At 36.1% G+C, this 25,113-nt stretch overlaps 1 protein-coding gene across 6 annotated transcripts in view; it reads right to left on the bottom strand.

Moving 5' to 3' along the window:
* TAX1BP1 (Tax1 binding protein 1) overlaps positions 1 to 25,113 on the bottom strand; it is an 85,214-nt gene that overhangs the window by 44,394 nt on the left and 15,707 nt on the right. For all 6 annotated transcript variants that reach the window (XM_027539404.1, XM_027539403.1, XM_027539408.1 and 3 more), the window contains 5 exons: positions 23,724 to 23,826; positions 17,628 to 17,815; positions 13,782 to 13,940; positions 4,916 to 5,064; positions 4,738 to 4,828 (listed from right to left, as the gene is read on the bottom strand). In XM_027539404.1, coding sequence (XP_027395205.1) covers positions 4,738 to 4,828; positions 4,916 to 5,064; positions 13,782 to 13,940; positions 17,628 to 17,815; positions 23,724 to 23,826 — 690 coding nt within the window. The remainder of the gene's footprint in view (positions 1 to 4,737; positions 4,829 to 4,915; positions 5,065 to 13,781; positions 13,941 to 17,627; positions 17,816 to 23,723; positions 23,827 to 25,113) is intronic.

The raw sequence follows: 25,113 nt of genomic DNA, 5'->3' as shown, positions 1-25,113 counted from the left end.
GTCTAACATTACCTGATCTCCAAAATCTTCCCTTTTACTAATTTTACATTATTTCTTTTTAAAATTACAAATGAATTTGGTTGTTCTTTTGGGGAAACATGTTACAGGCATATTCATATATAAAGGCATGACCAGATTCAAGAAAATCAAAGTACATTCAAGAACGATACCGTAAACAATTAAATTTCTTGCTTATGGAAAAAGTACTATGTCATTTACCTCCTATGTGCCTAAAAATATATTTATTGACTAATTAACCCAACTATATTGATTTTTCCCAGGAACTCTGGCTGCTGCTATTCACAGTACATATGCAAATCAAATTCTATAACTGAAATTATAAAGAGTACAAGTATCTTTAAAATTTAAACTGCAGTTGAAAGTAGTTTTTAAAAAAATACTGTATGCAACTGCATACTGCAACTTTCAACTGCAGTATGCAACTGCAACTTTCCTAAGATATCAGTATTATTAATATTTCCCTTTTTCACAAAATCTGTTCAAAAACCAAATATTCTATTTGGGCACTACTCCTTGAAGAGTCAAACCATAAAATCATCCATCAGTGAGTCTTTACTATTTTATCTCCTATTCTCTCTCCTCTCTCTCTCTCTCACACACACACACTCTCTCTCTCTCTCATGCTCTGAAGATGGTTGTTCCAAGAAACAGAATGGGTATAACCCATAAACATGCAAAATGTTTCTATGTTCTGCAGTGAGGTGCAGAGTAGACCTGATTTTTTTTTTTTAATTTTCAAAGCAAAAATTTTTAAAGATTAAAAAAGAATTAACCAACCCCCAAAATAAGAGGGAGACAACTGTAGTTTTGTGGTATAGTTTGAAATAAGGGAGCCTAATATCTCCAGCTGTTTTTCTCCAGACTGTTTTGACTATTCAGGGTCTTTTGTTTTTCCAGACAGATTTTAGAATTATTTATTCTAGTTCTGTGAAAAAATATCATTGATATGTTGATAGGAATGCACTGAATCTGTAGATTGGGTAGTATGGTCATTTTAACAATGTTAATTCTTCCAATCCATGAGCACAGTGTATCTTTCCATATGTGTTACCTTCATATTTTTTTTTTTCATCACTGTCTGTTTTCTCATTACAGGGCTTTTACTCATTAGATTTATTCCTAGATATTTTACCCTTTTTGACTGTAAATAGGATTGTTTTAATTTCTCTTTCCAAGAGTTTGCTGTTAGTATACAGAAATGCAGATGATTATTATTATTCTATATATTATTTTTGTATCTTGCAACCTGACCAAACCCAATGATGAACAGCAGGTTTTCAGTGGCATCTTTAGGGTTTTCTGTATAATGTCATCTGTAAACAGTGACAGTTTTACTACTTCCTTTGCAATTTGAATTCCTTTTCTTTGTCTGATCACGATGGCTATGACTTCCAATACTATGCTGAATAAAAGTGATGAGAGTGGGTATTTTTGTCTTGTTCCTGATCTTTTAGGAAGTACTTTTCAAGCTTTTCGCCATTGAGTACATTATGATGTTAGCTGTGGCCTTGTATATGACTCATTATGTTGAGGTATGTTCTTTCTTAACCACTTCGTTGAGAAGTTTTATCACAAACATGTTGAATTTTGACAACAGCTTTTCCTGCATCTACTGAGATGATCATATAATCTTTATTTTTTTAATGCAGGATATCACAGTAACTATACTTTGTATACCACAAAGCTAGAGTAATCAAAACAGTATGGTAGTGGACAAAACCAGACACACTGATCAATAGAACAGAGAGCCCAGAAATGAACCCCACTTATATAAGCAATTAGTCTATGACAAAGGAGGCAAGAATATTACAACAGGGAAAAGAAAATTTCTTCAACAAACTTGTGTTGGGGAAACTAGACAGCTACATGCAAAAGAATCAAGCTAAACTACTTTCTCACACCATATATGTAAAAATAAACTCAAAATGGATTAAAGACTTAAATGTAAAACCTGAAACCATAAAACTTCTAGAAGAAAACAAAGGCAGTAGATTGTTTGATATTAGTCTAAGCAAAAAATTTTGGATATGCCTCCTCAGGCAAGGGAATCAAAGGCAAAAATAAAATAAATGGTACTACATCAAACTAAAAAGCCTTTCCCCAGCAAAGGAAACTATCAACAAAATGAAAAGGACACCTACTGAATGGGAAAAGATATCTGAAGTGATATATCCAACCAACATGGAGTTAATATGCAAAATATACAAAGAGCCCATACAACTCAATATCAAAAAACAGGCAGAGAACCTGAACAGGCATTTCTCCAAAGAAGACATACAGAAGATCAACAAGCAAATGAAAATGTGTTCAAGATCACTAATCATCAACGAAATACAAATCAAACACCTCATCTCAATGATACATCACCTCAGTCTTGAGAATGGCTACTAACAAAAAGACAACAAATAACAAGTACTGGTAAGAATGTGGAGAAAAGGGAACCCCTCTGCACTGCTGGTGGGAATGTAAATTGGTGCAGTCACTATGGAGAAACAGTAGGGAGATTCCTCAAAAAGTTAAAAAGTAGAACCATATGATCCAGCAATTCCACTCCTGGATATTTATCTGAAGAAAACAAAATACTAATTTGAAAAGATATAAGTACCCCTATGTTTACTGCAGTATTATCTACAATAGCCAAGATATTAAAGCAACCTAAGTGCTCATCAATAGATGAAAGGATAAAGAAGATGCTGTGTGTATGTGTACACACACACACAGGTGTATTACTCAGCCATAAAAAAAAGAAAAACTTTGCCATGTGCAACAACAATATGGAAGGACCTAAGTGAAATAAATCAAAGACAAATACCATACTATTTCATTTACGTGTGTTATCTAAAAAACAGAACAAATGAACATAAAAAAGAATGACAGATGAAGAAAACTAACAAGTGGTTGCTGGCTGGGGGATGAGAGAAACAGGTGAGGAAGATTAACAGGTACACAGTTATAAAAACAGAATCAGTCACAGGTATGAAATATATAGCATGTTGAATATAGTCAATAATCATGCAATACCTTTGTATGGTGACAGGTGGTAGCTAGACTTATTGTGATCATTTTGAAATGTATAAAAATATAAAATCACAATGCTATGCACCCAGAACTAAATATAGTTTTGTGTGGGTCAAATTAAACTCCAAAAACAAACTCATGGAAAAAAAACAGGTCAGATTTGTGGTTACCTGAGACAGAGAGTGAAGGGAGGTGGCGTTAGACAAACTAATCAAAAGGTACAAACTTCCAGTTAAAAGATAAATAAGTATTAGGGATATAACATATCACACAGTAACTAAAATTAACACCACTGTAAGTTATATATGAAAGTTATTGAGAGTAAATCCCTAGAGATCCCATCACCAGGGCAAAAAATCTTTTATATTTATATGAGATGATGAATGTTCACTAAACTTATTGTGGTAATCATTCCATGATATACACCATTATGCTTATGCCATAAACTTATAAGTACTGTATGTCAATGGTATCTCAATAAAAATGAAGAAAAAAAAAAGGTGATTCTCAGAAAAGATTTGGAATTTCATACTTGGGTACCCAATGATGGCACAGAGCTTATCAACAGATATAAATAAGTGAATAGTTATTTTTTAATAAGAAGAAGGGGAAAACCTACTGGCAATAAATAAATCATATTCTACATTTTTAGTACAAATTGAGACGAGACTCTCAAATACTGAATATATGAAGTTATGCTTTATTTTTAACATATACCATAATTATATAAATGAGTGCTGTTCTCTTCTAATAAAGAGATTAAATCTATCCAAGTAATACTTAACTCAGAATGTTCTTGAAATTCCTAATCTTGAACTGCCTTCAAGAACTGCTTCAAGTCCCAATATGTATCCACAATATTGACAACTAACACTCACTATCCTATTTTAGAGCTGCTTAAACAGGAAAGGAGAAAAAACTCTGAAAGGTGAAGATTTGTCTACAGAATCCTTTTTTAAAATGAAAGTCTCTTAGATATTTCCAAAAGGCAAACTAAAATATGATCATCACTGAAATAAATTAATCCTCTCACTAACATTTATATACTCTTAAAAGGGGAAAATTAGTTGCACAAATCCTGATCAACGGCTATCTTATTACCATTAAAAATCTCTGACTTATTATACATTACCTGCTAAGTATCTAAAATACCAGTAACTTAAACTTCCTGAAAACTTTTAGGGACTATACACAATGAGGTAGTTTTAAAATATATCCCTAAATCCTTTGATTCTCCTCTCTTAAAGAAGTGGAGCCTAATTCCCCTCTCCAGTATCAGCTGGAGTGACTTGCTTCTAATTAGTAAGATAAAGAAGAAGCATCAGTGCACAACTTGCAGACCAAGTCATAAAATGTATTGATTTCCTCCTTCTCTCCCTTGTATGGCTCACTCTGAGAGAAGTTGATTGCCATACTGTGGGGACATTCAAACAGCCACTGAAGAGGCAACATTCCAAGAAACTGAAGGACCTCCTGCCAAAAGTCATGTAAGCGAGCCACTCTGACAGCACATCCCCCAGTTCTAACTGAGAGCCTTTAGTGGACTTCAGCCCTTGCCAACATCTTGATTGCAACTACACAAGAGACTCTGAGCCAGAACCACTCAGCTAAATTGCTCCCAAATTCCTGAACACTAAGTTTTGGGGCAATATGCTACACAGCAAAAGATAACTAATAAAAATGTAAGGAATAAATTACCTTATAAAGTTCCTTCTCATCCTTTTCTGTCTTCAACTGACATTCAAGTTGTTCTCTTTCACACTGTGCCTTTTTGAGTTTGTCCTTTAAACTGAGTTAAAGTCAAATAACATTAACATAAACAACTGTCTTAAAACATTTTTAAAACATGAAGATATTTTTAAAATATTAGAAATACCTGTCTAATTCAGTTTCTTTTTCAATCGCTTTATGAGTCACTGACACAATATCTTCTTCAAGCTGGAGAGCTTTGGACGTAACATCATTGTATCTCTTCTTAAATTCTTCATTTTCCATTTTTAAACTTTGTGAGACTTTAGTAAGAGCCTTAGAAACAATAATAAAATATTTTGAGAAACAAAAACATAATCAGAAATACAAATTTGTATATTTCTAAGAAATCTATCCTTAAAATTTTAATCCCTCATTTGTCCCCTCCAAACTTTATAAGAATAAAAACTAAAATGTTATGTTATGTATGTTACCTGAAATGGTAACATACAATAAACTTTTTAAATACTAAATTAAACAATTACTAACTTTTCTCCTGGACTTTTCACACACTCTGTGGGATGATTTCAGGCCTTTCTCCACCAGAGGACAGGCAATGAAAGTGAGGAGAACTTGAAAATTAGTCACTTTGGTTTTTTTTTTTTTTTTTTTACACATCTTGCTTTCTACTGTTACTCCAATGACAAAACAGTTTTCATGATATTAACCAAGGTTAACACCCACTTCTTCTAGCATAAGTCACTAAGCACCACTGATAATTATGAAAATACAATGGGTACTGTGAAAGTGTTAATTGCTTAATCATGTCTGAATCGTTGCAACCCCACTGACTGTAGCCCACCAGGATCCTCTGTTCATGGAATTCTCCAGCAAAGAATACTAGAGTGGGAAGTCACTCCCTTCTCCAGAGGATCTTCCTGATCTAGGCACTGAACTCAGGTTTCCCACCTTGCAGGCAGATTCTTTACCATCTTAAACAGATAACTAAAAAATCTTATCACGTCAATTTAGACAAGAGATCAGTGCACTAAGCAAGGGCAGCTGCGACCAGCGCACTAAGCGCGGGCCAAGCGTGGCCAAGAGGAGCTACCCCACGTCCGAGGTCAGGAGCAGAAGCCGGGAGGACCCCATGCCCGAGGAGAGGCGGCCAAGAGGAGTTACCCCACGTCCGAGGTCAGGGGTAGCGGCTGAGTGCCAGGCTGCGACGGCGCAGGAACGGCCGAGGGGAAATACCCCGCGTCCGAGGTCAGGGGGGGCGGCCGGCAGGAGCTACCCCACGTCTAAGGAGCGGTGGCTGCGCGGGCGAAGGAGGGCCTAGAGGAGCTATCCCACGTTGAAGGTCAGGAAAGGCGGCAGTGAGGAGATACCCTTAGCCCAAGGTAAGGAGCAGCGGCTGAGCTTTGCTGGAGCAGCCGTGAAGAGATACCCCACGCCCTAGGTAACAGAAACCCAAGTAAAACGGTAGGTGTTGCAAGAGGGCATCAGAGGACAGACACACTGAAACCATACTCACAGAAAACTAGTCAATCTAATCACACTAGGACCACAGCCTTATCTAACTCAATGAAACTAAGCCATGCCCATGGGGCTACCCAAGACAGGTGGGTCATGGTGGAGAGGTCTGACAGAATGTGGTCCACTGGAGAAGGGAATGGCAAACCATTTCAGTATTCTTGCCTTGAGAACCCCATGAACAGTATGAAAAGGCAAAATGATAGGATACGGAAAGAGGAACTCCTCAGGTCAGCAGGTGCCCAATATGCTACTGGAGATCAGTAGAGAAATAACTCCAGAAAGAATGAAGGGATGGAGCCAAAGCAAAAACAATACGCAGTTGTGGATGTGACTGGTGACAGAAGCAAGGTCCGATGCTGTAAAGAGCAATACTGCATAGGAACCTGGAATGTCAGGTCCATGAATCAAGGCAAATTGGAAGTGGTCAAACAAGAGATGATGGCAAGAGTGAATGTAGACATTCTAGGAATCAGTGAACTAAAATGGACTGGAATGGGTGAATTTAACTCAGATGACCATTATATCTACTACTACGGGCAGGAATCCCTCAGAAGAAATGGGAGTAGCCATCATAGTCAACGAAAGAGTCCAAAATACAGTACTTAGATGCAATCTCAAAAATGACAGAATGATCTCTGTTCGTTTCCAAAGCAAACCATTCAATATCACAGTAATCCAAGTCTATGCCCCAACCAGTAATGCTGAAGAAGCTGAAGTTGAATGGTTCTATGAAGACCTACAAGACCTTTTAGAACACCCAAAAAAGATGTCCTTTTCATTATAGGGGACTGGAATGCAAAAGTAGAAGTCAAGAAACAACTGGAGTAACAGGCAAATTTGGCCTTGGAATACGGAATGAAGCAGGGCAAAGGCTAATAGAGTTTTGCCAAGAGAACGCACTGGTCATAGCAAACACCCTCTTCCAACAACACAAGAGAAGACTCTACACATGAACATCACCAGATGGTCAACACCAAAATCAGACTGATTATATTCTTTGCAGCCAAAGATGGAGAAGCTCTAGAGAGTCAGCAAAAACAAGACTGGGAGCTGACTGTGCCTCAGATCATGAACTCCTTATTACCAAATTCAGACTTAAATTGAAGAAAGTAGGGAAAACCACTAGACCATTCAGGTATGACCTAAATCAAATCCCTTATGATTATACAGTAGAAGTGAGAAATAGATTTAAGGGCCTAGATCGGATAGAGAGAGTGCCTGATGAACTATGGACGGAGGTTCGTGACACTGTACAGGAGACAGGGATCAAGACCATCCCCGTGGAAAAGAAATGCAAAAAGGCAAAATGGCTGTCTGGGGAGGCCTTACAAATAGCTGTGAAAAGAAGAGAAGTGAAAAGCAAAGGAGAATAGGAAAGATATAAGCATCTGAATGCAGAGTTCCAAAGAATAGCAAGAAGAGATAAGAAAGCCTTCCTCAGCGATCAATGCAAAGAAATAGAGGAAAACAATAGAATGGCAAAGACTAGAGATCTCTTCAAGAAAATTAGAGACACCAAGGGAACACTGCATGCAAAGATGGGCTCAATAAAGGACAGAAATGGTATGGACCTAACAGAAGCAGAAGATATTAAGAAGAGGTGGCAAGAATACACAGAACAACTGTACAAAAAAGAGCTTCACGACCCAGATAATCACAATGGTGTGATCACTCATCTAGAGCCAGACATCCTGGAATGTGAAGTCAAGTGGGCCTTAGAAAGCATCACTACAAACAAAGCTAGTGGAGGTGATGGCATTCCAGTTGAACTATTTCAAACCTGAAAGATGATGATGTGAAAGTGCTGCACTCAATATGCCAGCAAATTTGGAAAACTCAGCAGTGGCCACAGGACTAGAAAAGGTCAGTTTTCATTCCAATCCCAAAAAAAGGCAATGCCAAAGAATGCTCAAACTACCGCACAATTCCACTCATCTCACATGCTAGTAATCAAAATTCTCCAAGCCAGGCTTCAGCAATGCATGAACCGTGAACTTCCAGATGTTCAAGCTGGTTTTAGAAAAGGCAGAGGAACCAGAGATCAAATTGCCAACATCCACTGGATCATAGAAAAAACAAGAGAGTTCCAGAAAAACATCTACTTCTGCTTTATTGACTATGCCAAAGCCTCTGACTGTGTGGATCACAATAAACTGTGGAAAATTCTTCAAGAGAAGGGAATACTAGACCACCTGACCTGCCTCTTGAGAAACCTATATGCAGGTCAGCAACAGTTTGAACTGGACATGGACACCAGACTGGTTACAAATAGGAAAAGGAGTACTACATCAAGGCTGTATATTGTCACCCTGTTTATTTAACTTATATGCAGAGTACATCATGAGAAACGCTGGGCTGGAAGAAGCACAAGCTGGAATCAAGATTGCCAGGAGAAATATCAATAGCCTCAGATATGCAGCTGGCACCACCCTTATGGCAGAAAGTGAAGAAGAACTAAAGAGCCTCCTGATGAAAGTGAAAGAGGAGAGTGAAAATGTTGGCTTAAAGCTCAACATTCAGAAAACTAAGATCATGGCATCTGGTCCTATCACTTCATGACAAATAGATGGAAACAGTGTCAGACTTTATTTTTGGGGGCTCCAAAATCACTGCAGATGGTGACTGCAGCCATGAAATTAAAAGATGCTTACTCCTTGGAAGGAAAGTTATGACCAACCTAGATAGCATACTCAAAAGCAGAGACATTAGTTTGCCAACAAAGGTCCGTCTAGTCAAGGCTATGGTTTTCCAGTGGTCATGTATGGATGTGAGGGTTGGACTGTGAAGAAAGCTGAGCGCCGAAGAATTGATGCTTTTAAACTGTGGTGTTGGAGAAGACTCTTGAGAGTCCCTTGGACTGCAAGGAGATCCAACCAGTCCATTCTAAAGGAGGTCAGCTCTGGGTGTTCTTTGGAAGGAATGATGCTAAAGCTGAAACTCCAGTACTTTGACCACCTCATGAGAAGAGTTGACTCATTGGAAAAGACCCTGATGTTGTCAAACATTGAAGGCAGGAGAAGAAGGGGACAACAGAGAATGAGATGGATGGATGGCATCACCGACTCAATAGACATGAGTCTGAGTTAACTCCAGGAGTTGGTGATGGAGAGGGAGGCCTGGTGTGCTGCGATTCATGGGGTCGCAAAGAGTCGGACACGACTGAGCAACTGAATTGAACTGAAGAGGTCCACACTAGACAGAGCCATTATATGAGAGATCTTTCACGTTCTCTCACTCATGTACTTATGGTAACTCCCAAATGCCTGGTAACGTTTCAAGGTACCCTACACCTTGCTGTTTACTCACGAAGTCATGTCTAACTCTTTGTGACTCCATAGACTGTAGCCTGCAAGGCTGGAGTGGGTTGCCATTTCCTTCTCCAGGGAATCTTCCTGACCCAGGGATCAAACCCACATCTCCTGCATTTCAGGCAGATTCTTTACCCTACCTGATTTGTGAAACTTAAGAATCAAAACAATATGAATATAAACAAGAGTTCATAACAAGCTCCTCATATTGTTTAAGCAATATTGTTTAAAAGTGAAGTCGCTCAGTCATCTCCGACTCTTTGCGACCCCGTGGACTGTAGCCCACCAGGCTCCTCCGTCCATGGGATTCTCTAGGCAAGAATACTGGAGTGGATTGCCATTTCCTTCTCCAGGGGATCTTCCCAACCCAGGGATCGAACTTAGGTCTCCTCCAGGGCAGGCAGACGCTTTAACCTCTGAGCCACCATATTGTTTGAGTACCACCCAAAAAAATTTGGTTTCAAAATATCTTGAAGGACATCTTAAATTACCAATATTCAAGTTAAGAATGTAATTTATTTTATGAAAACATTCCATTCATAGATGGAATTCACCAAAAGATTATGAACTAATTAGAAAACTTAACAGGGTCATAGCCCATTTTAGTCCTATTTGAAAAACAGGATTCAGGAGCATTGGTTCTCTGAGCCTCAGTTTTCAATCTTCTAATTTCAAATATATATCCAGCACTTCAAAACAAAAACCAGAACACAATGAATAAATACACAAACTACTAATTTTTACACAAGTCTAATAAATGTAAAGTGAAAGTCACTCAGTCATGTCAGACTCTCTGAGACCCATGGACGCATGAATTCTCCAGGTCAGAATAGTGGAGTGGGTAGCCCTTCCCTTCAGGGAATCTTCCTAACCCAGGGATCGAACCCAGGTCTCCCGCATTGCAGGGGGATTCTTTACCAGCTGAGCCACAAGGGAAGCCCAAGAATACTGGAGTGGGTAGCCTATCCCTTCTCCAGCAGATCTTCCAGACCCAGAATCAAACCAGGGTCTCCTGCATTGCAGGCAGATTCTTTACCAACTGAGCTATCAGGGAAGCTAATGAGATATCATTTGACATTAAAAAGAATGAAATACTGATCCATACTATAAAATGGGTGAACCCTGAAAGCATTGTAACTGCAAGAAGCTAGTTCCAAAAGTATACAATTTAATGGTTTTTAATATATTTACAGACTTGTGCAACCATTACCATAACCTAGTTTTAGAACATTTTCATCACCCCCAAAAGAAACCCTTTACCTACTTATGGTCACTGTTTCCCACCAGTCCCAGGCAACCACTAATCTAAATATCTATAGATGTGCATATTTTGTACATTGCATAAATGATCTATCTTAATAGTCTTTCAGATACTCAGCAGTTTATATACTCATACTTTAAAACTATTATACGAAGACTGTTTTTTACAATTCATACCACAGATTTTAAACCAGATTTCACACCAGATTTTAAACAGGTGCCAAGAAATGTCACAGATTTTATAAGTCACTCAACTAACCCAGGTTTAAAAGTTTCTGAGCTATTCTAATGCCCAGCAGGCCTGCCTGATTAAGATGGAGACTATAATTTTGGAAGTAAAAAGCAAATTCATAAAGAACTAGAAGCCCCATGACTAACAGCAAAGAGGAAGTAGCTCTCCTAGCAAGCATATTATTTTATCCCCAGAAATAAGCAACTGCCAAAATATAACTCAGAATTGTTTGTATATAACATTATATAAACATTGCTTTTAAAATCTGGGGAAAATGTTGTCAATTCTTACTCCTCTTGGATGACATTATTTTATTTCTTCATTGATTATGAAAATTAATATAACAATATTAGCTGAAGTTAGTGAGAATCTATTATTCAACAAATACCATTCTAAGTCTTTTTGTCACCATTTTCTATAGAATAACTTAAAAAAAAAAAAATCACTTCCACATATCTATCTTCCCAGATTGTATATTCCAATGGAAGAATAGTAGCAAGGAAGAAGTCCCCTTCATGATGGGTGACTGTCATCAAGATTTGTGAGTTGCCATAAACTTCCAAAGATTTCTTCTGGGTACCTTAGCCACAGTCTCCTACAAATTATGCTTCATTAATCCCCTGACCTCAGTCTACCATTTTCTCAACCCACGTCTGTCAGCATAATCTTTAGTCTTATCTATAGTGCTTAACCCGTCACCTGGACAGCAGAGAGAACCTAAGACTGTTTAAATTTCAGGTAATACTCAACTGAACCAGAAAAATGGTCTGATGTATATGAGTAATTTCACACAATTGAAGGCCTCTCTTTCTGCCATTCCTACTCTCTAAATCATCCATTCTTCCCATTTGGATTTCAAGGTGAACCGCGTCTAACATCAAAGGCCATACTTCAGGGTATTCTTGATCTCACAGGCTAGGTACAGGTTGTAATGGGCCATTTTGGAAAACTGCCAAATTCAGGTAACAGCAAGAGAAATGTGTGAAGAATAGAAAGAAAAGGGTTAGAACTATACAAAGGACAGCAAGAGAGTTACAACAACTGGATTAAAAATTTACCTGGATGTTCTAATAGTCAAGCTAGGCACATATAATGAGATTTTATTATAACATTTATAATACTTGGGTATACCTACTTAAAAAGTTCAAATTTAAAAAGTGGTTCCTTAGAATTCCCTGGAGGTGGTTAAAAGACTCCAAGCTTCCACTGAGAGAAGCACAGATTCAATCACTGGTCAGGGAACTAAGATTCCACATGTTACACCACCCTCCTTCCCACCCCTCCCCACCAAAAATGGTTCTTTAACCAGAGTATCTACCCCTACTGTAGGACTGCAATTACTCCCCAGGAATAAAATTGGGAGAATAACTGTGTATTTTAAACTAAAAAGGCTAATAGTAATAAGGACAAAAGACTTGACAGATGTTTATAAGGAGACAAGGAGGACATGGCAACCCACTCCAATATTCTTGTGTGGAGAATCCAATGGGCAGAGGAACCTGGTAGGTTATAGTCCATGGGGTCGCAAAGAGTCAGACACAACTAAGCTACTAATCCATAAGGAAATAAACAACTGTACACACTGCCTGATATTATGTTTACCCTCTAATTCAAGCAATCCTCAAACAGAATAAGGTTAATCTTTTTTGTTTGAGCCCTATCTGTATATCACCTCTGCTCAAGCGTACAATATACAATCACTCCACTAGAGTATAAAATGGCTCAATCAACAATTATTAAGCAACTGTTCTAGGTCTTGCTGCACAAAAGAATAACTGGGAGAGGGGGATAAATTGAGAGGTTGAGACATATACATTACTATATCCATGTAATGGCCTACATGGGCAAACAATCTAATAAAGAAAAAGTAGATATATGTGTAACCAACTGACTTTGCTGTACACCTGAAACTAAAACAACACTGTGAATCAACTATACTACAATAAAAATAAAAATAAAAATAAAAAAGAGTGGAACAGACTCCATCCTTAGGGAACAACAGGTCAGTTGTCAATGAGCATAAGCATTTCCAACTACTAACAATGTAAGTGAGATTGTGATATACATATAAAACCATAATCTGTGCAAGTTTGTCAATAAACTTTCTTATGAAAATATTAAATAAACAAGTCAATTACTAGGTGACTGCTTTTTCCATTGTTTTTGACTATTGTCTTAAATCCATTTTTATCCCTAAATTACACTGTTCTATGCTTAAACTTTTTTTCTTAGCTTAAGACTGTGCCAATTTTTTTTAATTAGGTGGTTTTTAGGATAATTTATTGCCTTTCTCACATCAATGATTTCAAAATTATATTAGTACATCTTATTTCACTGAATTCTGATTTTTAAAAAGTAATTTTAATTACTTTATTCTACTCTTCCCTTTATTCAGTGTTTATCATTCCTAATTGTATTTCTAAGCCACCTCCCCAAGATCAATCACATATTCTACAATGAGATGTAAAGCATCTAGAAACAGCTGTCAAGGACTATGTCACAAGCCTGATACCAAAAATCTCAAAAGTATTTTAACCATTCACAACATAGAAGAGGCTGTGGCAGAAGGCTGACAGGATCTGACCTATCCTTGTACAAATATCTATCCAAATATATTTTTCAACATGGGATCTTCACTCATTTTCATTGGTTCAGTTTCTAAAAAAACTGGATTTCAGACAGTATAACTCCAATCAGTTACACAGGACACAACTAACCTTCTGCTCTGCTTGCAACTGATCACCTCTTTCTTTCTCATGGTTAAGTTCTCTTTCCATTCTTCCAACTTGTTCTCGAAGTTGTGTTGTTTCCTTTTCCAGAACGGCAATTAACTTTAACAGTTCTTCTTTTTCTTTCATTGTTTTCTCAATTTTCAACTATAAAACAAAACTCAAATTGTTTATAATCCTACAATATATTACAAATTCAGTTTTCCATTTCAAAAAAAATAGTGAAGAAATTTGTAGAAAGAACTTTTACAAACTATCTTCATATCAATCAGTCATCAGTTAAAAATTCATGAATCTGTCAATGTATGGCAAAAACCACTACAATACTGTAAAGTAATTAGCCTCCAATTAAAATTTTTAAAAAAATTAATCATAAATGTAAACCATTTTTTATTGGGCAAAGAAGAAAACATTACAAGAAGGCAGGTGCAGAAGTAATGAATTTTATTATGAAGTTGCCTGCTAATCACTTTTCAAATCAGTACTAAAAATAAGGCATATTTAGTTTCATGAGTGACAATTCTAGGCTTTCTTATTTGGGGTAAAAAGGTGAAAAATATGTACCTCTTCTTGAATGGAAATCTATGAAAAGTGGCAATTCTGGGCTTTTCTTATCTTGGGTAATAATCAATGAGAAAAACATGCACCTCTTCTTGAATGGAAACCTTTGAATTTATTAAGAACTTCCTTGTGTGTTACATAAGGCCTTCACCTGTCAGATTACTATGAACTTTGGGTTCTTTAAATAAGTTCTTAGGAGTGGGAGATGGGAACAAATATATACCTATGACTGATTCATGCTGATATATGTGGAAGCCAACACAATACTGTAAAGCAATCATCCTCCAATTAATAATAAATTTAAATAAGATACTAAGAAATAAGTTTCTGCATGTACAAAACAGCCTCTATTTAGGTAAATTAAAACAAACTTTATAAGTAAATGCAAATTTTAGGAAAAAATGCAGACTTTAACAACATAACTGACTCTTACATGAACCCTAATAGTTAACTGAGTTCAGGAACTCAAGTATTCTAAAAATGACCAAATTAAGGGACCTAAAATAGAAAATAAATAATATGGTCAATATTTTTTTTTCAGCAAGTTGTCTGATTCTAACAGGGGAAGAAGAATGGAGACTCACAACAGAAGCATTATACATTTAGCTAAATAAAAACATTTTCCCCCAGTACACCCCAAGTTAATTTCCCAAGGTCGTGGAAACAAACTCTAATTATTTAAACACTAAAATGGCTCTTACAAAAGTTAAAGAGTTGGAAAATTTTTAAATGCCCCATCTATCTCTTCCATCAGACTAAATGAAAATGACTAGAGTAAATGCTCTCAAAAGAGAAAAGTTTAAGTATTCACTGAATTTCTTTTTACTCTATTTTTTAAAAAAAATTATTTCGGGCTCTAAACTTCCTGGCAGCTTAAAGATTCACCTTGACCCAGTATGACAGAAACATCATAAAAGAACTACTATTTCCCAGTGATTCATTTAATTGACATATACTTTCTAAAGAGTTCACTGACTCTTAGGCAGAAAAAGCAGAAATTTTTAACTAAAATTAGATAAAACTGTATAGAAGTCCAATTCCTGGCCCCATCTTTGTATTCTGGGATCTTTCAAGCATACAAAATGGTTAATATTTTACAATGAACCTCCATTCACCCATAATCTAAATTGAATAGTTATTTCACCATGTTTATTTTATAAATACACAGATATGTAAGTTTATGTAATTTTTTTTTTTTTTTTTTGCTAAAGCATTTGAAACATAAATGCAGACACTTCACTCCTAAGTGCACAGGGCAAGCTATCACCTAATAAGTACAGTCTCATACTTAGCCACTACAATTATTATAGCTAAGAAATTTAACAATAATTTTCTCACACACAATGGATAGCCCATACTTAAAATAACCCACTCTACTCCCAAAATATCTATTTTTTAAATACCTAAGATCCCATCAACAAGGTTCACAAACTGAAGAACCATTACTCAATCATTTGTAATGTCAACAGTGCCCTAAATAATGTCTCACACTTGTATTAATTTGGTGCATTTTTAGTAAACTCATTAAAGATTTTCATGAATGTGGAAATTTAAAAGATTTGTCAAAAAATTGTTCAGACTATAAATACTTTATCTCAAAAACATTTACCTGAGAGAAATTTAAATTTTCTCTATAAAGTACATTTTAAAAGTAGGAAAAAGAGAACTAAACTGTGCAATGTCCCAATTTATTTGGGAGCACAAAAGAGAGGTAGAAGCCAAAATGCCTGTTGCTTTTCTGTTGGAGGTCTTCTGAAATCAGGGTGGTCTAACAAGTATTCAAAAAACTCCAATATAAACACTGCATTCTTTGTAAGAGCTAGGCCTATTTCAGCATCTTTGACTAGCATTCAAATACCAGGCTAAAAACCTTGATCATCAGGCAGTCGTCACCACAAAATGTCTTAGTCACCCTATAAAAGTTACATTTCTTTATTTAAGATAAGAGAGGAATTTCTGGAAGGAGGAAGGGAATATATGAAAAAATTCACAATAAAAGTTACAGGTTCCTTCTAACTTTCTTAGTTCAACTGTACAGTATCTATAATCTAGTCTTTTTTCTGCAGTTTGTTTTTGAAGGTAAATAAAATCAAAGACATAAAAGAGATTTATATATAAAAATCCATGTGAGTATGAAGAATAAGTATAAAGAATAAGACTAAATAGGAATGTAAATTAATCAAAAATTAATCAAAAATGTATACTGAACCAATTAAAGTATTTTTTCACAGAAACTCAAACATAACATTCTAATTTGCTAGGTTTAGGGTAAAGATATTGAGAAATATCATGAAATATGAATGATGTTCTAGTTTTTCCTTTTCAGTAAGTACTAAAAATTAAGACATGGCATTTTTTACACCTCTACACAGTAAATATCCTTTGGTGAAATGACTCCAAAATATTTAATAAAAAACAGTAAGAAGATTTTTCACTTTTTAAAAAATTATGGTTAATCCAGCTTATTCATTTGATAGGAAAAGAAATCATTCTAAAAATGCTCAACCTAAATTAAAAGACCAGGATGCTTCACTGCCACATTTGGGATAGAGCATGCTTGGAGTATAGTAAAATAAGGTTCACATCCAATTACAGTTAGACTTACTGTTTTACAAGGGCTTCCCTGGTGGTTCAGACAGTAAAGAATCTGCCTGCAATACAGGAGACCTGGGTTCGATCCCTTGGTCAGGAAGATCCCCTGGAGAAGGGAATGGCTACCCACTCCAGTATTCTTGCCTAGAGGATTCCATGGAGAGAGGAGCCTGGTGGGCTACAGTCCATGGGATTGCAGAGAGTCAAATACGACTAAGTGACTAACACACACATTATTGCTTTATACTGCTTTCCCATCAGCTTCACCCCCACATCTGTACTATTCTACAATCAACAGATTAGGTGATCCCTAAAGGAGAAAGGTTAGGGTAAGGGAACATTAGGAGTTTTAGGTCTAAATTCTCTCAGTAATTACTTATCGCCAATCTATATACTATTCACAAAATACTAATAAGCCTAGGACAGTCCCTGCCACAGTGAAATCAGTAACATAATTGTGACAAAAAATACACTTTAAGTTCATTAGTTAAAAAGCATATGATTCTCAGGTTATACTCTTGGACAACCTGAAAATTCTTAAAATGCCAACCAACAAGAACTCTGCTTCTAATTGAGCAATGACTGATTTGTCTTTAAAACTATTTTAAAGCCACAGTTCATAACAAAAAATATAGTTCATAATGTAAATTTATCACTCACTCAGTCACTGTTGGTACCTACCTCAAGAAGGCCAGTTTTTGTGGTCACCACCAACATATCAGAATTTCCTTCATCTTCCATAGTGAGCAACTCTTCAACTGGAGAAGCAGCTCGAAACTGAAAAGGTGTACTTGCTCCACGAATTTCGCCCTTATGGGTAACATAGCAGAACTGATAAAACTCTCCATCATCATTTGGAAGGTAATATCCTAAAAGGAGTATAAACAAAATTTATTGTTATAAAATTATTTGTATTTAACAAATCTCGCCATCTCCTCTTATTCCTGATCTTGTTTCTAGACACTCAAGATGTCTTTCTTTCCTCCTTCATAAATCGTCTATCAAAACCAGACTCTTCCTTCTTCCCTAAATATGCCGTATTTTTCTTATCTTAGGTCTAAGATTATACTTTCAGAATATTCTTTCCCTGTAGTTTCACTCGGATAAAACCAATTCATCTGGGAGAGTCAAGTATGTAGTTTTCAATGAGAAAGAGGCTGGAGGAGGAGCAATGAAAGAGTAAGCATAAAAACCTAGGAAGACTAGAGGTAGAAATATATCAATTAAAGAAATGTTCTCTCCAATGACATTAATTAAATGCAAAGGAGAGATATTAACAGAAGGAATATACCACACATGTGAATTGTGTAAGGGCAAAAAGAGGATGAGGTCTACTTGTGCAGAACAAAAATAAGCTTTGGAACCACAAATATTTATTCTGGAATCCCAGCTCTACCACTAATTATTATATATTTAACCTCCCTGAGCCTATTTCTTATCTGTAAAAGAAATCTGAAGACAGCTATCTCAAAGCTTCAAAGTATCATGGATTATGTATACCATCTAGCCCACTATCTGACAATTGTTTTCAATATTTGTTCCTTTCTTCTTTAGCTCAAGTGCTACCCTCTTAAATTTTGCTGTATTACAGCTCAAAATGAATCTTTACCTCCTCTCCAAAGCTCCCATGGTTATTTTTTACATGTAAAAAGGGATAAAAAAGAAAAAAAAAAAAAATCAGAGGACTCTCCAGGTGGTCCAATGGCTAGAACTCTGAGCTCTCAGTGTAGGGGACTTGGCTTAGATCCCTGGTCAGGGAACTAGATCCCACATGCCACAACTAAATATATACTGTTTTGCAACCAAGATCTGGTGCAGCCAAATAAATAAAAATTGAATTCATTTTTTTTTTCAAAAATCCTCCACAGTATGCTCTGCATTACCATTACATATATGCTTTATAGGCAACATCCATCCCTGGAGGAAGAAATGGCAACCTACAGAGGAGCCTGGTGGGCTACCATCCATGAGGTTGCAAAGAGGTGAGACACAACTGAACACATACACATAAACCTCAGAAATGTTGCTGCTGCCACTGCTAAGTCGCTTCAGTCGTGTCCGACTCTATGCGACCCCATAGACGGCAGCCCATCAGGCTCCGCCATCCCTGGGATTCTCCAGACAAGAACACTGGAATGGATTGCCATTTCCTCCTCCAATGCGTGAAAGTAAAGTCGCTCAGTTGTATCCGACTCTTCGCAACCCCATTGACTGCAGCCTACCAGGCTCCTCTGTCGATGGGATTTTCCAGGCAAGAGTACTGGAGTGGGGTGCTATTGCCTTCTCCGTCAGAAATGCTAAGAGCAGATTATTAATAAATATCAAAATTCTGAAATCTCCCAGAATGACTTGAAAAAAGAAAACATTCAATGATAGTGAAATGAAATACATAGATCAATCTATTCACCTTATCTTCAATATTGATTTCGACCCAGAAATCTGTATTCACTATGCCTATTACTACTTCATATCTTGAAAATTTTAGCCTTTATTATTATGATATCAATTTCACTTGACTTCCTTCTTTAAAAATTAGCTGATCTTTGTCCATGGGGATGGGGAGGCAGAGAAAATATAGTATTATCCTAAAATATCTGGTGGTTCTTGAAAATAAGAAAGAAGTTCTCAAAAAAAACTGGGGGAGGGGGATGTCAAAAAACCACGGGAGTCCATCTGATAGAGCTTCCAGTAGCCAAAAAAGCCAAAACAATTTGAGCAACAAAAAAAAATGATTACATTAGACTTTATCCCACAGAAGAAAATAAATTTCCATGAATCCATGGAGAAGAGGACAACTCTTCCTAACATAATAATTCCAACTAATAATGTACAAGAAATGAGAATAAAAAGGCATCATCAGACAAACACAACAACAGTAATTGTTGTAGGTAAGATCCACTGATGGATACTAAAATTAATGGGTCAAAGTTTGAGGCAAAACAACATTTGCTTATCTCAAAGTTGCTCCCCATAATATTCATTAAATTACAGAGAGAAAAATACTAACTTGAATATAGAGAAACAGCAGACATCACCTTAACCAAGTGATCAAAACTAACATTACTAGAAATTAGACATTCAGACATCAAGTAATCTCTAGTACAATGCACTGAAAAGAATACATCACTTTCATGGTAATCTTCCTGAAAATGTATAACCTCTATCTAATCACAAGAAATGATCAGAAAAACTCAAAATGAGGAACATTCTACCAAAACAAGACTGAAAAGTACTCTTCAAAAATGAAAGGTCATGAAAAACAGAATGAGGAACTATCACAAACTGGAGAAGATGATGATGTGACAAATACAATGTGGGATTATGGACTAGATCCAGGAACAGAAAAAAGGAAAACTACTGGAAACACTAGTGAAATCTGAATAAAGTCTGTACTACTGTAGTCAACAGTATTGTACCAATGTTAAATTTCTGTTTTTTAAAAAAATAAATGGTTATACAACATGTCAACACTAAGGGAAGCTGGCTGAAGGGTAGATGAAAATTCTGTATACTATTTTTGCAACTGTACATCTAAACTTATTTCAAAATATAAAGTTATTTTTAAAAATAACATAGAATTCCCTATGGATCCAGTGGTTAGGACTGAACACTTCCAGTGCAGGGGGCATGGGTTCCACCTCTGGTTGGGGAACTAACATCCTGCAAGCCACAACAAATTTATCTAGCAATAAATTTTTGAAATTTTTAAAAACTCCAGCCTCTTAATAACTTCTACTAAATTTATTAATCTGTGGCTGAGTAACTTTGCAAATGGCCACTACATTTACTTTAAAAGCTTAAACAGAAAACAAAAATACAGTTTGACTAAGCAGCTCTGGTTCGGACATGACTGAAGCGACTCAGCATGCATGCATGCACTGGAGAAGGAAATGGCAACCCACTCCAGTATTCTTGCCTGGAGAATCCCAGGGACAGAGGAGCTGCTGTCTATGGGGTCGCACAGAGTTGGACATGACTGAAGTGACTTGCAGCAGCAAGCAGCTCTGGTATCATGGCATTATCTACAGACTAGATATTCAAGGTCTGCTTTTTTTAATATCACAAAAATAACTCACTAGAAAACATGGCCCAGGATTTCTCTGGTGGTGCAGTGGACATAGGGTCAGTCCCTAGTCTGGGAAGACTCCACATACCACAGAGCAACTAAGCCCATGTGCCACAATTACTGAACCCGTGCTCTAGAGCCCTCAAGCCACAACTACTGAACCACGTGCCGCAACTACCGAAGCTCACTCTCTTAAGAGTGTCTGTGCTCCCACAACAAGGGCAGCCTCCACAACAGGAAGCCTGCACACTGCAACAAACAATAGCCCCTCCCTGCTCACCTAACTAGAGAGAGCCCATGCAAAACAATGAAGACCGGTACAGGAAAAATCTACAAATGGTTCAACACCATTTAAGACACAAAATATAGTTATTCAGAGTTGAGATTTAAAGCTACCTAGAAATAGATCTCATCAGATCAATAACACTGAGAACAGGAAAAAGTAAAAACCAAATTCCAAGTCAAATTTTATAGCCTGTAACATTAGCAATCAAATTATAGTAAATAAATACGGGTTCATTTAGGAAAACAATTATACCTATTTATATTTTATTAGTTGTTTTGAGTTTTGCAGTTCAGGATTTTCTCATCACTACTCCACAAAATGAGCAAAATTATTTGGATTATGCTTAAAATTCCTTCTACCTCTAATATTATATAACCAAGTTTTTCATGATTCTATCTTGAGTTCACTATATAACAAACAAGTCCTAGGCAAGCAGAAGCTTCTCTTTCTGAATTTCAAAGTAAAAATTATGATGAATTTTCAAAAACATGTAAATTAGCTCCCAAGAAAATCCTTTTACAGTATAAATAGAAATAAACTGGATGCATTTCTTTTTTTCAAAGTGCTTTTAAACTTTTTGCTGTCATAAATAAGCAAATTCATTAGTCACTATAACAAATTCTGTTAATCTTCTTATTCTAAGAAAACTAATCACATGAACAATTACCAGAAATAAAGCCACAACTTTGTATAATATCTCATAACAAAATCAGTCCCAATATACATATTTGAATTTGATCATCTAAAAAAAGGCCATGAATTAAAAGAAACTACATATACAATTTGTAAATTTCTTAATCTATAAAACATCTATGACGACCTAAATCTTTGTCTTTATTACAAGTACAAATTGTATCCTCTGAATATGTGTTTCCTGTCACAGTACATAATGAAACTTTTTCTATTAATATATATGCAAGCTATATGTGATCACATTGCCAACTGATAAACCTCGTTAAGTTTTTTTAAAAACATAAACCACCAAGAGCCAAAACACTACCACCACCTAATGCTGGCAAAGATGTAATCCACAACAACTCTCTCTCATTGCTGGTGGGAATGCAAATATTGCCACTTTGGAAAAAGTTTGATGGTTTCTTACCAATGCATGCTAAGTCACTTCAGTCATGTCCAACTCTTTGCAACCCTATGGACTGTAGCCAATCAGGCTCCTCTGTCCATGGGATTCTCCAGGCAAGAATACTGGAGTGGGTTGCCATGTCCTCCTCTAGAGGAAATTCAGAAAGAGAAGCTTCTCTTTCCATGTAGCACTAGTGGTAAAGAACCCGCCTGCCAATGCAGGATCAAACACACGTCTCTTTACATCCCCTGCATTGGCAGGCAGGTTCTTTACCACTAGTGCTACATGGGAAGAATATATTTCAAAATATATTCTCACCATACCAGCAATCATACTCTGATATTTATCCAAATAACCTGAAAACTTACACATCCACACAAAAACCTGTATATTGATGTTTCTACCAGTTTTATTCACAACTACCAAAACTTGGAAGCAACCAAGATATTAATAGACAACGAATAAATAAGCTGTTACACCCATATAGGTGACTTTATGTGTATTAAAATATTATACTGAGACAGTCCATTAGCTTCCCCAGACCAAAAACAGTTCACAATATAAATAAGACTAAGAAAGAGCTTTAATACGATCTGAAGTCAGTTCAATTTTAATGCAAAAATCACTCTGCAGCAAATTGTTACAGATTTCTAAATAAAATTGTTGTGTTTTGTTTTTAAAAAATAAAGCAACAGGGTTTGTTTGTTTGTTTTTAACATAACAAGAAATCTGAAGGCAGTTGCCAGCTGACCTTGATTTGGGAGCTCAGCCATGTTAAAACAAACATATATGTGCTTGTCTTGGCCTTCTACCTCATGGCCACAGGAGGGGTACTGGAGTTCTAGCTATCACCTTTGTGAAGGTGGAATGTGTGGGGAGGGACAATACTAGGTCTATCTTCCTCAAAAGTATTTTTTAAACTCTGTATCTAACACCAAGCTAAGACAAAATGAATTTTGTATTATTCACATCCATTCTTATAGGCAACTTTCCCTATAGAATTTCTATTCTATAAATCCCATTAATCATCTTTGTGATTTTCATACACAATATTTTTCTCACCTTTAATTTTACTATCTAATACCAGTAACAGCATTATTTTCTCATTTGAAAAAAAGTGATCAAAAGACTTCAATGAAGAAATAAGGAAAACAATGTTTAATTGTCTACATAAAGTATCATGAGACCGTCACCAGATATTTACATTCTATGACTTTTGATAAAGACAGACACTAATTTAACTTTAGTCACTGGACACACCTAAGCAGATAATTACAACAGGGTACAACATTTTTAATGGCAATAAAACATCTAATTTCATTGAGTTCTGTTTTCAGTTCTTACCTTGAAATGCTAACTCACAATTGACTGCTGATCCTTCTACATAATGTTCAGGCATAGGGGACCATAAAAACGTGTAATAATCACGAGCAGTACTCCATCCAACCTAAAGGAGAACAACAAAAAGTAGATATTATAAAGTAAGTGGCTTAATATGAGTGATATCTTACAGCATATTGTTTACTGCATCCTGAAATTAAAGCATGCATTAATATGTTTACAAATCATGGGCATTTTAACAAGCACATCAAATTTTTATTATAATTCTTTATTAAGCTATAAGCTACTGCTATAAAAATCTGTAACAGTAGAACTTCTATGTATTAAAATGCAATTTGATATCCAATTTCCCATGGAAAATCTTAGCACACATATGATAAAATATAAAAACTTATGTTTCATTTAAAATTTGATTTCACTAAATGGTAAGTTTTTAAGTTATTTTATGCCTCAAATTTAAGTGCATTTTTAAAATTAGATTTCTCCTTCTTCCTTAAATCCACTAATTAAATTTCACTAGTCTCTCTAAGTCTTGCCTACAGGCATGGTAAATTTTGTAAAACTTATTTTTACTTTTATTCCTAAGGTGTTCACACATACAAAATAACCACCTATATCCCATCAATCTCTAAAATATTTCCAACTAATAACATGAACATATACATTACATATCTCAGTTATTTTCCAGATGAACTGTGGTAATAATATTATATATGTTTTAAACAGAAAATAGATACACATTTGCCAGTATATCATGGCTTCCATGATGGCTCAGTGGGTAAGGAATCCACCTTCAATGCAGGAGACACAAGAGACTCAGGTTCAATCCCTGGGTCAAGAAGATCCTACTGGAGAAGGAAATGGCAACCGACTCCAGTATTGCCTGAAAAAATCCCATGGACAGCAGAGCCTGGTGGGCTATAGTTCAAAGGGTCACAAAGAGTCCAACGTGACTGTGCACACACGAGAAATTATGCATCATCCACAGGGTTTGATTACACATATGTTCTATAATTCTGATTGACCTAGGATTGGATATTCCAGACTACTAAAGATGGAAGAATCTTGTATTACTATCTTTAGTCTCTAAAGGAGTGTTTTCAAACTGTAGGTCACAATCCAGTAGAGTAAGTGGTGATTCAATTTAGTAATTCATGCCCACATTTATTTTTTTAATTAGAAAGCATCAGAGTGCATGAAAGCTAAGTATTGCTTGATGAAAATTTGTTTCAGTATATATCTGCATGCAACTCTGCTGGGTCAAATCACAGAATTTTTATTTCTTTCTGTGTCATGGTCAAAAACATTTGTAAGAAGCTTAAGGAAACCATCATGTTTAAGTGATTTCCCTGACCTAAGGCTCAGTTTTTTTCTCTCAAAATTTTCAGAAGGA

This window comes from Bos indicus x Bos taurus, chromosome 4 (genome assembly GCF_003369695.1).
Source record: "Bos indicus x Bos taurus breed Angus x Brahman F1 hybrid chromosome 4, Bos_hybrid_MaternalHap_v2.0, whole genome shotgun sequence".
Classification (NCBI taxonomy): Eukaryota; Metazoa; Chordata; class Mammalia; order Artiodactyla; family Bovidae; genus Bos; species Bos indicus x Bos taurus.
The sequence above is the reverse complement of the archived record's forward strand: the minus strand, read 5'-3'. Positions and strand labels throughout refer to the sequence as shown.